This window comes from Sebastes umbrosus, chromosome 9, assembly GCF_015220745.1.
Source record: "Sebastes umbrosus isolate fSebUmb1 chromosome 9, fSebUmb1.pri, whole genome shotgun sequence".
In the NCBI taxonomy this organism is placed as follows: domain Eukaryota; kingdom Metazoa; phylum Chordata; class Actinopteri; order Perciformes; family Sebastidae; genus Sebastes; species Sebastes umbrosus.
In genome coordinates this window covers 18,245,393-18,261,175 of record NC_051277.1, presented here as the reverse complement: position 1 = coordinate 18,261,175, position 15,783 = coordinate 18,245,393, and the positions used below count along the sequence as shown (strand labels likewise).

Here is a 15,783-nt window from a genome sequence, read left to right as displayed (position 1 = left end):
ACGTGTGGCTGCTAAACTAAAATATGCAATATTAACAGTGACATTTTTCTCACTAATTTAAGAAAAAAAAGTCCTTAGTGAATAAAACTTTTCAAGAATGAAAGCTTCAAATAATTAAATAATAATTTACGAGAGATATGGCTCATTAGACTTGAAGGGTGAAGCCAGCTCTGCGTGCTCACTATTAGTTCTGGATTAATCTGTTAGTCATTTAAAAGGACGACTGCTGAGTGCTGTTGGACTGTGAAATTGTTCAGTCTCAAACCTTTACGTAAGTGCTTTTATGTCCTGGATATGAATACAGACCGCCAACAAAGTTAGAAATGTTAACAAATTGCTCTAACACACAATACATAAAGTTTAATTTAAACAATAGCGTTAAGATGCTTTGTTGCGAGGAAACCTGATTTTCTTCAATACGCTTCTGTTGTCTTGTCAGTAATTCCAAACAAAACAAATTATCTGGACTGTGTGTGAGTGTGTTTGCGCGTGTGCGTGTGTGTGTGTGTGTGTGTGTGTGTGTGTGTGTGTGTGTGTGTGTGTGTGTGCGTGTGTGGGTGTGTGTGTGTGTGTGTGCGTGTACTGACTGGTGCTCCCTCTGCTGTGAGTGGTGCTGGTCACGGCGCTCCAGGCTCTGCTCCAGTAAGGACCGGTTCTCCTTCAGCAGGCTCTGGTTCTGCTCCGCTAGATGTCGGTTCTCCTCCTCCATGTTCCCCTTCAGCTGGGTCAACAGCTGCACACACACACACACACACACACACACACACACACACAATACCGTAAATGTCAATAAAAAAAAAAATTGTTTGGTAAGATCCAAATATATAGTTTTTGTATGAAAGTGTTCGGGCAGGTAGCCGTCAAAGTAGACAAGAAAAGCAAATGTAAAAGATAGAAAACATGCAATACATCTGCAGAAACATCTATACAGGCTCATTCAGATTTAGCTGAATAGCAGTCACTAGTATTGAATGTGTCAGCTTTGAAAGACTTCTATAGTGTGTAAATATCAAAGGCAACTGAAAGAGGTACAAAGAGACCCAATAGCCGGTGAATTGCCGGGGCATCGGTCTAAAAAACTGCAAAATTGTATAATAAAACTTGACAAAACGGTGAAGCGAGAGGTCGGAGCTCAGTGGCACTGACTGACTGAAAGGCACAAAACCACAAACTGCAGCCTCACAGATGACAAAAGAACTAATTCAGCAGCTCTACAAAGCTGTCTGAACAAAAGATGTTTTAAGGCAGAGTTAACATCCAAGGCTAACACACAATACCTCATCATCTAGTGTATGGAATTACTAAGCAGTGATAGAAGTAAAAACCTTTTTATACATCTGGATGAATGTCTAAGCTTAGAAAAGCCATACAATAAGGTACGGTCATATTTTTACAAGAACACTTCTCTCTATTTCCTATTTGTGAAACTGTTTCCAATTATTTTTAGCCGCCGTCCTGTCCAACCTACTGTGGCGCCATCAGTTAGCACAGCTGCTGCAACAGGTTAATTGCGACACCGCACCGGCTCCAAACTGAACTTTTCCTTTTGATCAAAGAGAAGAGTTGCCACCTCTCCACTTCTCTACACAACAGTATAATGAGCAGCCTGGATGTCTGATTCCCAGGATCTAAACCTAACTACCTACAGTATAACATGCTGGGGGGCTGAATAGGGCTGTGTATAAAATACGTATCATGATACATGGTAACAATTGTCGCAGTATAAAGACACACCACCATATGTATAAAGTCTGAGTAAAAAAAGTCACTATGTGAAATGGCTACAATGGAGACTAACATCATTACACATGAATACAATTGGCCTCATTGGATCCACAAGAGTCTCAGCTTTACAGTGATACCCAATTTACGTAATTACAAGACGGTTTAGGGACCCCAGTATGCAGGAATATTCAAACACACCATTTTAGAAAAGGTGAAAATAAGACATTTGAACTGCATGCAAAAAACTGCGTGTGATTATTAAAAAAAGTGGGCATGTCTGTAAAGGGGAGACTCGTGGGTACCCATAAAACCCATTTTCTTTCCCATATCTTTAGGTCAGAGGTCAAGGGACCCCTTTAAAAATGTCCATACCAGTTTTTCCTCGCCGAAATTTAGTATAACTTTGGAACGTATAATGTCATATCTTCATTCTAGCTTTAAAACTGAGCCAGCTACAACCTCCGAAAGACCGCATAGCTGCCGGGTCCACTGAGGTTAATTAAAAATCGATACAGCGTTTTGGAGAATCAATACAGTATTGCAAAACATAATATTGCGATACTTATGTGTATCGATATTTTCTTACACCCTTAGGGCTGAATAAGAAGTCCAGCGAGGCCCATGGGAATTCTGGTACTTTAACATTCGGAGAAGTTTTAACCTGAGTCTACATAGAAATGATCTGGCAAGAAGTAAGGCTGAAAATCCTAGAATGAAATTTGTGAAAAATATGGCTCATCAGACTCAACAAAGGGTGCTGATTCTTTATGTTTTAATTGTTTAGCATTAATCAGAACCAGAATAAGGTTTATTATCAAGTAGGTTTTCACTTATAAGGAATTTGCCTTGGTGTTTGGTCCATACAATAAACATATTCAAAGGGAATAGAAATACAGGCAATGTATGGTAAAAGTCAAGAACATAAATATAGAATAACAATTGCAATACAAATATGAAAAAGATCCGATAAAAAATACTCAAATATGTACAATATAACAGCTTGTTGACGAGATCAACTGCGGTTGAGAAGACCTCGGCCTCCTGCCAGAGGGAACGGACTCAAAAAGTTTGTGTCCAGAGTAGTAAAGGTCGGCGACAATCTTTCCTGCCCGCCTCGGGGTCCTGGAGGCGTGCACCCTCGCCGCAGAGCGAAGGATGCGCTGCTACTATCTTTATCGACATCTGCTACTAGTTAGTCATTTAATGAAATAGTTCCACATCGTGGGAAGCAGGGTCATTTCGCTTTCTTGACGAGAGTTAGATGAGAAAATCGATACCATTCTCACAACTGTACAGTACATTAGCTTAGCACAATGACTGTAAACAGGTGGAAACAGCTAGCCCGGCTCTGTTCAAAGGTGACAAAATCCACCTACCAGCACCTCTAACGCTCACTAATCAACACACTGTATATCCTTTAATCCGTACAAAGACTGAAGTGTAAAAATGGCAATTGGATGTTTTATGGATGATTATGTGCTGAACTATTTCTTGGCCAGGTGCAGTGACTTCCTGCGGTCTCTGCTGGTTGCCAGGCAACTGCTCAGAGCCCAGAAACTCTACAGCACATAACCGGCCGTAAAACCATAACGATGAAATACAACGTGTTCATTTGTGAGCTTTATGAGCTTTAGAGGGGCTGGTATGTGATTTTTTTTTACATTTGGACACAGCCAGGCTAACCGTTCCCCCTGTTTCCAGTCTTTATGCTAAGCTAAGCTAACCTGGCTCCATATTTACCATATAGACTTAAGAGTGATATCAATCTTAACTGTATTTCCCCCTAAGGCTGTCAATTGATTAAAATATTTAATCACCATTAATCGCATGACTGTCCGCAAATTAATCACAAACCTTTTATCTGTTCAAAATGACCTTAAATGGAGATTTGTCAAGTATTTATTACTCTTATTAATTATAAATATGATTGCTTTTTGCAAATGTATATATATATTTATTATTGGAAATCAATTAACAACACAAAACAATGACAAATATTGTCCAGAAACCCTCACAGGTACTGCATTTAGCATAAAAAATATGCTCAAATCATAACATGGCAAACTCAAACCCAACACGCATCAACAGCTGTCAGTGTGTCAGTGTGCTGACTTGACTATGACTTATATATTATCAGAAAGTGGGCATGCCTGTAAAGGGGAGACTTGTGGGTACCCATAAAACCCATTTTCATTCACATATATTGAGGTCAGAGGTCAAGGGACCCCTTTGAAAATGGCCATGCCCGTTTTTTCTCGCCAAAATTTAGCGCAAGTTTGAAGCGTTATTTAACCTCCACGCGACAAGCTAGTATGATATGATGCCACTATCTTCACTCTAGCTTTAAAACTGAGCCCGCTACAACCTAAAAATCGAAAGTTGCATTAATGCGTTAAAGAAATTAGTGCCGTTAAAACAAATGTGCGTTAACGCGTTATAATCGCGTTAACTTTGACAGCCCTAATTTACCCAAATGTCAAACTATTCCTTTAAAGGTTGGTTATTGTCCTGACTGAAAACTGTGGATACCAACTGACAATGATCAAGATAACAGAGCTGGTCCACATATGTCTTGAATCTTTGCAGTGATTTTGTGATTTCTGTTTCTTCTTGTACAATATTTCTTAACACGTATCTGCACACTGAACGTCCTGAACCAGCTTTTGATTCAGCAGCTGGATGAAGCAGCGTAACGTAACATCTGCTGGTTGACTTCTTAAACTCTCTACAAGGAAGTCAATTTACACCTGTTTCGTCCCCTCAAACGACTGGAGACTTTCCTGCTTGAAGAAGGCTTTCAATATTCAGCGTTTGTTTGACAGCATTATACAGAAGAGTAAAGCTCTTCTGGAGGCAAAGATGCCCCTACTCCTTATTAGCTACTTGGTATTCATTTTCTGTTTGGACCAATATATCATTTTTCTTCTTACATGTCAAGCTGAAATCTAATTTTTATATCACATATCAGAAATCAGCCTCTCCCTGTTCCCCACTGATGATACGATAACTGTTCCTCCCTGACCGCAACTATGTAAAATACTCTCTAAAACCTGCAATGCGTTCCTAATCAGTTTTGTTTAATTGCCCAATAATGCTTTAACTAAATTAGTTTCTTTATTTCGAGAGGGTAATGTATCCGAGTGTCTCCGCTGTGAAGCAGTAAATCCCTTTTTTGCATGAAGGCAGCTTGAATACAAAACACCCGTGTGTATCTGCAGGTGTGTAGATACATGTATATTTCTGTGTGTGGGTGTGTGGGTGTTAATACCTGATACTGGCTGGTGAGGCGGGCGCTGCTGATGTCCAGGCTCTGGTTGGTTTCCCTCAGGCCGCTGAGTTCCCCCTCCAGTCGCGTCCGCTCCAGCTGGGAGCCGCTCAGCTCGGCCCTCAGACCCGAGCCCTGAGCCAGCAGCTCCGCCTGTGACGCCAACCCCTCCTTCTGCTGGGCCTGCAGCCTGAAACACCAACACACACGGCCGGGCTTTACTCATCGCTGTCACTGTTACGTGTCCTGCAAAGTGTTGTGTGTATCATTTGTTTGGTAAGTGCTCTTTTGTTAAATTATTATTACACAACACGATGAGTTCTCACAAAGCCAGAAAACAACAAAAACTAATAAATCATCTCGGACAAAACGGTTGAAGAACACATCGATGGTTACAAAAATACAGAGCTACGCAATCACCTTTGTTTTATTATATAATGAGAACTACAATGAGATTAGATGAAACTCGTAATGGACACTGTGGGGGTAGATTGCTAATATTCAGTAATAAACATCCAACATTTTATGTTCCCAATGTGGATTCAAAGTGTTTTGGGAAGAAACTTTTTATGTAAGTTAAAATTGAACCAGCGTACAGCATGGCTCGGTATTAGACAAATCAGCCACAGTCCATATATTTCCTTTAGTGCTGCAAATAATGATTGTTTCATTATTGATTAATCTATGACGCATTTGTTCTAATGTCAGCATATAGTAAAATAATCTTCAAACACCGTGACAAACGTGTCACAGAAGATGGTGACATCATCAAATGTCTTTGTTTTGTCAGACCAACAATCCAAAACCCAAAGATAACAATCATAGAAGATAGAATTGTTCCGATACCGACACCAGTATTAGAAATGCGTCGATACTGCCCAAAATTTGCGATTGGGTATTGGCAAGTACGCCAGTCTATGCACCAATCTGATACCACAATTTATTTACCCGGAAAAAAATCTACTTGTTTAACCAGCAACCAATTATTTTTCACCTCTCCAAAACAGTAGCCTTCACTGTGCTGTCACCCTGGATGTATCATGGCTGCCACTAGTAACTACTACTACTGCATCTACTACTTTTAGAGCAGCAAAGAAGAACTGATTGCAGGTAGTTTGGCCGTGACGATAGCAAACAACAACAGTGGAGAGTGTAACGGTAACCGTAGTCAGAGCAAGGAAAACGTCAGCCATTTGACAACATGTCACAGTGGAAAATCCAACAAGTATTGTGATATGTACGGTATGTACTCAATTGTGACTGCACTATAACAATTTATTTAAGGAATTGTTATTTATCCCTAGATTTAGTTTTTAAGATACTGTTGCACTACTGTTCCTTTCCTATTCAAAATGTAATTTTTCTAAATTGCAAGCTGTTAAACTCAAACTCAAATAATAATAATGTATCGGGAAGGAAAAAATGGCATCGGAACTTCAAAAACACACGGAAATACTAATACTTGAAAAGCTGGAGTTTTTGACACATTTTCTTGAACCTGCAATAACAGTTTTTTGTCCGCATTAGCATTCATTCTGAGTTGTGTTTCTGGTCACCTGATGATAATAAGTTCAGTATTCACCCTTTTTTAGCTTCGTTTTTGGTCTCCACCAACTCCTGAAGGAAATATCTGCTCTTTAGCTGCTGAATGCTCCACTATGCTCACCAGCTAGTCTCACCAGCTGTGTCTGTCTGCTGTTTGGTGCTGAGCAGGTAGTGTACAGAGGGTTTTTAGAGCTTTACTCATCGAAAACAGCTGCCTGCTGCAGACAGTAAAGTTGCTGCCAGACAGCTGAACAATGAGCTGAAACTCACTATAAAGCTCTGTAAAGCCGAGAGGAGCTGCAGATTCAGGTGATAATTCTTGGTAGGTTTATCACTACAAGGAAACCCCTTTCATTTTCACATTGTTTTCACTTTGATATATTATTATGAAAATATTGATTAAAGCTGCTTTAAAGAATTAAATCAAAACAATAAATTGATTATAAAAAGTGGTGCCAGTTTAATTTTTTGTGATCAACTAAGGTACAGTGTGTAGGATTTGGCATCATTTAGTGGTGTGGTTGCAGATTGCAACCAACCCCTAAGCTCACTCCTCCCTTTCTAAAACTGCGATAATGTGAACCGTCGAGTGCAAAACCGGGGCAGCGCCGTTCACCTTGTTCAGAGACCATCTTTAGCATAATATCACTATTTAAGGAGCCGAAAGTCAGATGGCGGCTGGCGGTACCACGGTTTTGCACTCTGCGGCTCACGTTACCTCAGTTTCACAAGTGTGTCGGAGAACTACGGTGGCCTTCAGGTAACAAAAACATGAATGTCTCTCTCTAGAGTCAGTGTTTGGTTTGTCCTTTCTGGGTTACTGTAGAAACATGATGGTGCAACATGATGGACTCTGTGAAGAGGACCCGCTCCCTATGTAGATATGAAAGGTTCATTCACAACGAAAACACAACGATTCTTAGTTTCAGGTGATTATACACTGATATAAACATAGTTATGAATATTAAATTCCATTTCCGCTCCTAGATCCCCCGAAATGTTACACACTGTTCCTGTAATTTATTACTTACCTAATTCAGCTAAAACATTACCTTACTAAACAGGTCTAAGAAGCATTTTAAATGCATGGACATATTTCATATCTTAAGGTATTTGTTTCATGTGTCATCTGACAACCAGGAGTAGAAGACCACCCTGCTTCCAGCTTGACAACCCATCATTTGAGACAGTCGGAGTAATCAGTCACATCAATATGATGATGAAAACCTGGCTGATTAACTAATTATGGTACACAAGTATCGTATGATGATGATGATTATCATCATTATATACAGTACCCACCACCCCCACGATAAAACGTAATCAAGAAGCACTCTGAACTTTTTTCAACCTCAGATCTTAGTAAGACTCGTCTGTGATTTAAAGGAACAGTGTGTAACATTTAGGGGGATCTATTGGCAGAAATGGAATTTAATATTAATATGTATGTTTTGTTTAGTGTAGTGTAGTGGACCTGAAAATATAAATCGTTGTGATTTCATTACCTTAGAATGAGCCGTTTTTATCTACATAGCAAGCGGGTCCTCCTCACAGAGCTGGCCGTCATGTTTCTACTCAGAACGGACAAACGACTGTGTTAACTTTTCTTGCTTGGGCCGGAATCGATAACGTTACTCGCTCCGGAGTTAACCCCCGTCACTCCACTCCCGCCACCAGGAAACAAGACACAGGAAACCTCCGATTGGTCCCGAGGAGCTGCAGCATTTATATCTGCACAGACTGTAAATTTATATTCACTTGATATTATCCTCCACGCTTGGCACACAGAATTTTATGCAATCTGCAACCTCACCACCAGATCTTACACACTGTGCCTTTAAATCAGAGGGCAACCTTCGGGTCTGAGAAGTGAAGCCAATGCGGAAGAGTCTTAAACTTGCATCCTTTCTAATAGCCAGCAGGGGGCGACTCCTCTGGTTGCTAAAAGAAGTCTGATCGTATAGAAGTCAATGAGAAAATGAGCCTACTTCTCACTTGATTTATTACCTCAGTAAACATTGTAAACATGAGTTTAGGGTCTCAGTCGCTAGTTTCAAGTCTTCTTCAATACAGCATGATGTTCATTTAGTAAATTATGGTCCCATTTAGAGTCAAATAGACCATAAAGCAGGGTATGCTTTAGGGCGTGGCTACCTTGTGATTGACAGGTCGCTACCACGCCGTTGTTCGGTCTGCGAGTTGTCCGTGTTTTTGTCTTACAACTTTAATCCTTTCATAGTTTGTTTTCAGTTCATGAAAGTTAATTATAACATTTTGTTCCACTAAAAATGTCTTATTCAGCGTTCGGTTGTACTTAGCTCCACCCTCTCGTGTCACTTCTGGTTGCAATAACCAAGATGCCGACAGCAAAAATGCCGAACTCGAGGCTTCAAAACAGCAGTCCACAAACCAACGGGTAACGTCACGGTGACTGCGTCCACTCTTTATATACAGTCTATGCTTTAAATACACACAGATGTGATCAAGAAAACAAAAATCTGAGTAAAACTGTAAGTCAACATCTAAAATGAAGGAATTTGTTGAGTCCAAAAGCCTTTTCTGCTGTTGGATGTTTTTGGACGTGAGGTTGCAAAATATCCAAACAAACCTACAGTTTTGCCAATCCTGTCTTTTGATGTGTTGTGCCTTATAAATCTGTGCTGCTGTTTTGTACCTATTAGCCTTTAATCAGGAACAAAAAACACATTCCTATTTGCATTCAAACCAATTCCTGTGTTGCTCCCTGTGCTTCATATAAATACATTTATGCCGCTGCTGCTCCCCCATAGTCAAGGTAACATGCATGCAGTGAGAGGATCATCAGATCTCATTAACATGATGCTGATTGGTGAGTGTATCTGTCACCTCTCGTTGTCTTCTTTCAGCCTCTCCAGCTCTCGTTCTCTCTCGAGTCTCCTCTGGGCCTCTGCTTCCATCTCCTCTCTCTCCGTCTTCATCTCCCGCTCTCTCTCCTCCAGCTGGGTTTTACCGTCCAGGAGCTCCTTGTACCTTGGGATTGCCAACACAACATAAAAACAATTACGGCTTCAAATGCATGACAGAAAGAGAGAGTATGTGTCTTTGATGGTTGTGTTCATGGCTTTGTGTGTGTATTTTTGGGTGAACTAAAAGTCCTCACAAGGATAGAAGAAGACTCAAAGTTGTAATGTGTGTGATGAGTGTGTGTTGGTACCTGGCCTCCAACTCCCTGTGCTGGGCCTCCAGGCTGCGGTTGTTGCTCCTCAGCTGAGAGTGTTTATCCAGCAGCTCCTCCAGCTCCACCTCCTGCCGCTGCTGCAGAGCGGTCATCCGGTCGTGGTCCCGCCTCAGAGCCTCCATCCTGGCCACCGACTCCTCGCGCTCCCGCGCCCACACCTTGGACTCGGCCTCCAGAGCCGCACACCGGGCCTCGCTCTCACTGCAGCGCGCCAGCACTGCTGCATGCTGGGAGCTCTGGGATGCTTGCTCCACCTGTGTGTGTGTGTGTTATAAAACAGAGACATGAAGTCTGTGCTTACATTTTAGGGGTCTAACAGAAACCCAAACATTTGAAGTATTACTATAGATTTATCACCCACATATGCATGTATATCAGTATATCAGGCCTTTTCAATTTATTTTTTAGATGGGCCAGATTTGAAAAACAATGAAGGGGCCGGACATTTACACTTCCAATGTCAAACAATACACCTTTTTAATCTTAGTAGGTTGTTATTTTAATAAACACAATGTTTACATTATTTTTTATTCAGTTTGACTCTCCTAAATTCCCCCTGCTTAAAAAGCCTTAGTTAAAACTTTTTAACAAAATAAGTATTTCTGTGCTTAACAGGACATAACTAATGAATGGGCTTATTAGCTTTCGAAAACAATTATGATCTTCTGATAATCAAACAATGTAAACACCCATAAAATTGTTAGCAGGATATTTAAATAAAAAACTCTCATTGGAAGAATTTTTTTTTTCACATTTATAAATGTGGCCAGATTGAGGTCGTTAAAGGCCCGGATTTCTTCATATGAAAGATAAGTATCAATAGATTAAACTGTTCTCTTTTTGGTCACTGTGGTCATTTTCAAGAAGGAAGTCTTATTGAAAAAACAATACAGGCTGCTTTGAGACACTAACATGCTCACAGTGACAATGCTAAAATGTTTAGCAGGTATAATGTTTATCATGTTCAGCATGCTAACATTTGATATTCAAGCAAACAGTACAGCTGAGGCTGATGGGGATGTTGTTAGTTTTGTTTTTTTGTGTTTACAAGTGTTTGCACCCTCCATAGGTGAGGAGTACGTGTTACGGCAGATACTGTCATTGACTTCAGCCTGAGCAGATAAATGGACTCTGCAAAAGGTTAACTGGACTCTAAATCAACTGTCTGCCTTTTGTTTTCATATTAAGTTTATTTTGCAATAAATTCTAAACTACAGTGAACGGTGAATACTCTCCCTGGATTTATTTTGACATGCCCTGCACCCGCCCTCCATGTAGTAAAAATACAATAGGAGAGTGGAATAGTGGTTAAAGGAAAACCCCTAACTCAAGTTTTCTGCCACTACACAGGTATTTAGTCATAAAGTATTGGACAAATGCTAATTTTGGCTAAATGGTGACACTAGATGCAAAGTTGAGGGATCACCAAAGTTATTCCAGTTCCTCCCGGGGACATGAACGTCTAGACCGACAGTCATCCACAGAGCCACGCCACAAGCATGGCTAAATATGGTGTCTCCCTACATTAAAGCTGTCTGGTAGTCCAAACATCCTTGAAACTATGTCCAAATTCATTGCTAGGGTTTAATTAGGGCTGGGAAATTTGGCGATATATATAATCAAAACGATATAAAAATGTCTATCGTATACATTTTTCTTCATAGTTTCTATTGCGACATAGGCTAGGCCTATACATATTTATTTTTTCTCTCTAATTTCACTTAAAACTGTTACGTTTATTCTGCACTCAAGTTCTTCAAATGAGAAAATACTTAATAATTCACACAGGAGTAAACAAAATAGGCTTTACCTTGTTGTTATTTCCTATACACTATTTATTTATGGAATTACGAGAAAACGTGCTATATCGTGATATATATGTTATCGAGATATGAAATGACCTATATTGAGATAGAAGATTTTGCCCATATTGGGCCATACATAGGTAAACCAAATGGTTAAAAAAGAATGTGAAAGTAGAGTCCAATGAGCTCTTTTCTTCAGAAGTTGAACAGCCATAATGATGCTGTCTGTCAGTGTGTTTGGTCACCTGTAGCTGGGTGTTGAGTGTCTGTAGTTGGGTGCAGGAGTCCTGCAGGCTGAGGGAGTGCCGACGCAGAGACTCCAGCTGCTCCTTCAGGTGCTCACACGCCTCCTGGGACTGAGACAGCCGCGACAGCAAAGCCTCCTGTCTTGTAACCGCCACTGCTTTCTGAAGGAGAGACATTTTACTTTTGAGAGAGTGTCCACAGCCATGTACGAAGGAAGCTGCATCAGGGGCTGTGCTACCTTTGGTGCTTCAAAATATCCATATTATCTGAGCTTCAAACTAATTTGCAGCTGACCTTTCAAAGTGACATTTGTGTCAATCTATAAACAAGGAGATGAGTTTGCAAAAATGTATAACATATAAAATATGAACTTGTAGTCCACATCTGTTGTTTGTACTTGATCTGTGGGATCTTTGCATGAGCATTTATAATACAATCAGAATATCTGCACACTTATTTGGGACTTTTGATTGTGAAATCTGCTCAGATAAGTAAAGGAGTGTGTCGATTGTGTTTGTGAGGAATAGATAAAAAATGAAAAACAATGCTGAAAATTGCTGAAGGAATAAAATCTGGTGTTTTTATCCAAAATTAAAATGAACTTGCTGCACACCGAAACTCGGCTCTACACCCACAAACAATGTGAATTTATTTGACATTTTAGCAAGTACTGGCACAGCGAGAACACACTTCATGTGTGAGTCATCTGGAGGGTCTGGAGCTCAGCTTTGGTGAGCGCCAACTCTTTTCTTTTTTCATTTTAGACTTTTTCACATTTCCTACCAGCAGCTGACTAAATCATACTGCTACAATGAGGATGGCTACTTCTTTCACTAGCTCTTTTAGATTTCCTTTTCACTACACCATTTTCCCTGCCAACATCAGTAGTGGAAAGTATCTATACTACTACTGTACGTACTCCAGTACTGTACTTTTTTTTTAAAGAAAAGTAAAAAACAAAATTAAAAAAAAATGTGTAGATGAACCTTCTTTTTCTTATTTCTTCTCTCAGTAATCATCTGATGAACCCTCAGATTTATATTTTGACCCTTAAGCTTCGCTTATGCTCTCCGCAAGGACGGCCGCATGGACATGAGCTGACGTGGAATCGTGATGAGGAAACGTTTGGATCTTTTATACTCTACTCTACTACCAACATTTTCAAACCTCAAAGTTCTCAATTTTCGCTGCCCATCCGCATAGTTCGAAAAAATTTGATGTTTTGCAGACAGGCGAAAACCTGCTGCATGGAAACCCAGCGAAGGACTGTGTCTGATGGCAACATTGGCCGTGTGGACACTTGCGACCCTCGCAGATCAGGCAAGCATAAACCACGCTTTAGGAGGGGGCCCGACCACCCAGGTTGGGAACCACTGGACTAAACTAACTGTATATAAAGCAGTGAAAACCACTTCCACCTCGAGCAGCTACACCAGTAAATCTGTTTACGCATTAATGCATCAGTATTAATAATCTAACTCAGTGTATCACTCACAGAATGTACTTTTACTTTTGATACTTTAAGTACATTTTTCTGATAAAACTTTTTACTTGTAATGGCTGGAGCTTCCTCTTCCAGCTGGATGTTAGAGTTTATGTGTGTCTGTATGTGAGAGAGAGAAAGTAAGAGCTGGAGAGCAAGGGAGCAGCAGACGAGATAAGGAAGATTAACAGTAGCCGAGGTGACATTATAAAAACTGATGAGCGGAGATAAAGCGGTAGTCCTGGAAATAAAGTGCAGCACTCGTGGAAGTGGCAGCCTACTGTGAGTTGATAGTCGTCAAGCATCCCTAGAGCAAGAATTTCAACATAATATAGATCATTTCCATCACACGGGGGTCGCACCGAACCACACAGACATCCAGCAAATGCCATTCAAAGGCTCCCACACACGTCATTTACAGACATATATTCAAACACAGATACACACCTCTCTTTCCAGCTCTATCAGCCTCTCACTCAGCTGCCTGTCCATCTCTTCTGTAGCATAATCATGGGTCACTGAAAGGTCACGACCTTTGCCAGCTGCAGGGGATCGATCCAGATGTGTCGTCTCCTGGGTGTGTGTCTGAGAAATGTGCATCTTGTTTGAGGAGTCTGAATTTGAATTAGACGTAGCGTCCACCTCCGCACTTCCTCTTCTCTTTTCCAACTGGAGGAGGGATTCACTTTTCTTAAGGTGCTGGGAGAGCGACTCTATTCTCTCCTGTGATTTGTTGAGAGAATTGGTGGTCGTCTTTAGTTCGGCTTCGGCTTTTTGTAGTTTCTGGCTCAGACGTTGGACTTCAGTGGACAGTTTCTGGGAACAAGCCTGCTCATTGGATAGGTCCTGAGAAGAGAGAGATAAGAAGCAATGCAGCGTTCAACGATTATCATCAGTGGAAAATAAAATAGTGGTCTTCATGAGACAACTCAAAAGTACAAATCTAGATGTAATTCATTTTACTCAGAAGTGTTTGTTGGGCTACACGTTATTAAAAGACCAATCTTCATATGATCACATTAAAGGGGTAGTTTGGGTGTATTGAGGTGGGGTTGTGTGATGTACTTATCCCTAGTCAGTGTATTACCTACAGTAGATGACGGTCGGCACGCCTCCAGTTTGGAGAAACAGACAGGAGTACCGACACGAAAGCAAAGCAATGTACTGTGGACGGGGCCGGCAGCACAAACTCATTTTACCCACCAAAAAGGAAGGCTCACCTTAAAAAATCAATATCAGTTGAAGTGTACACTATATTTAGAATATTTTCACGGCTTTACGTTGCCGTGAGACGGCTATACAGTTTATGTTTCCGACGGGGAACTGAAGCCGCTATCTATGCTCTCGCCAAGGCAACCAGACTTCATTGAAAAAAAACAGCAATTTTACCTCGCAAAGCACGGGGGTCGCTGATCTACCGCTGCCGCGATCAGTTAGTTTGTGTTATTGTGTGACGTTGGTAAGTTCGGATTCACCAAAGCCAAACAATAGCACAAACAAACTAACCGACCTAGGCAGCGGTAAAACAGAAACTCCCATGTTCTGCGAAATAAAACTACAGTTTTTTTTTCAATGGAGTCTGGTGGCTTTGACGAGAGCATAGCCTGGGAAAGGGTTGTCTCATGGCAAGGTAAAGCTGTGAAAATATTCCAAATATAGCGTATAATTAAGCTGATATTGATTTTTTTAGGTGGACCTTTCTTTTAGGTGTCTAAAATGTATTCACAGCAGTACATTGATTTGCTTCCGTGAAGTAACTCCTGTCTGTTTCTCCAAACTGTGGGCGTGGCGACCGTCATCTACTGTAGGTAATACACTGACTATGGATAAGTACCTCATACAAACCCACGTCAAAACACCTGAACTCTCCCTTTAATACTATAATCGTGGCCCAATTCCATGCTGCACACTAATTCTATACAGTATGTACAATCTACTAATGTTCACAGTACCATAAGTTAGCAGTTAGTAGACAAGAAATGTATGTATAATGAATGTATACTAAGGGGAAATTATTCACTGCCCTGACAGGTATCCACCAAACTGTGACTTGATCACTGTGATTGATTAAAAAGCCAATTATAAAGAATGAATCACTGACAGATGTAGAGTTGCACCACAGTATTTTTGCATCTATAAAATGCAACACATTGCATTGTCAGCAGAGAGTAGCAGTAGTAGTAGTAGTTTAGTTTGTTCCATTGTGGGAATTCTTTAGGACACCATAAAGTGCAGACATTTCACACTCAGGAAAACACACTTCCAACCTGTGAACGGAGTGCATTGCATTGTGGGACAATAGTGTACTGTCCATCAACAAAACGCTGAAAAATCCAGCAAATTTGGTATGCAAAGTGCATTCTTTGAGTGTACTGACTTTTGTCACTTTTCTAATACTACTGGAACAGTCGTCCTATGAATTAAGAGAGATCACTAATTATCTAATCGTTAAACATAAACTTAAAACAAACCAAACCTGCAACCATGAGTAATCATA

At 40.6% G+C, this 15,783-nt stretch overlaps 1 protein-coding gene across 2 annotated transcripts in view; it reads right to left on the bottom strand.

Moving 5' to 3' along the window:
• Positions 1 to 15,783, bottom strand: part of ccdc88b (coiled-coil domain containing 88B) — a 58,116-nt gene that overhangs the window by 10,948 nt on the left and 31,385 nt on the right. For both annotated transcript variants that reach the window (XM_037780601.1, XM_037780600.1), the window contains exons 19-24: positions 13,734 to 14,132; positions 11,803 to 11,964; positions 9,729 to 10,006; positions 9,401 to 9,544; positions 4,994 to 5,180; positions 588 to 733 (exon numbers count right to left, since the gene is read on the bottom strand). In XM_037780601.1, the coding sequence (XP_037636529.1) occupies positions 588 to 733; positions 4,994 to 5,180; positions 9,401 to 9,544; positions 9,729 to 10,006; positions 11,803 to 11,964; positions 13,734 to 14,132 (1,316 nt within the window). The remainder of the gene's footprint in view (positions 1 to 587; positions 734 to 4,993; positions 5,181 to 9,400; positions 9,545 to 9,728; positions 10,007 to 11,802; positions 11,965 to 13,733; positions 14,133 to 15,783) is intronic.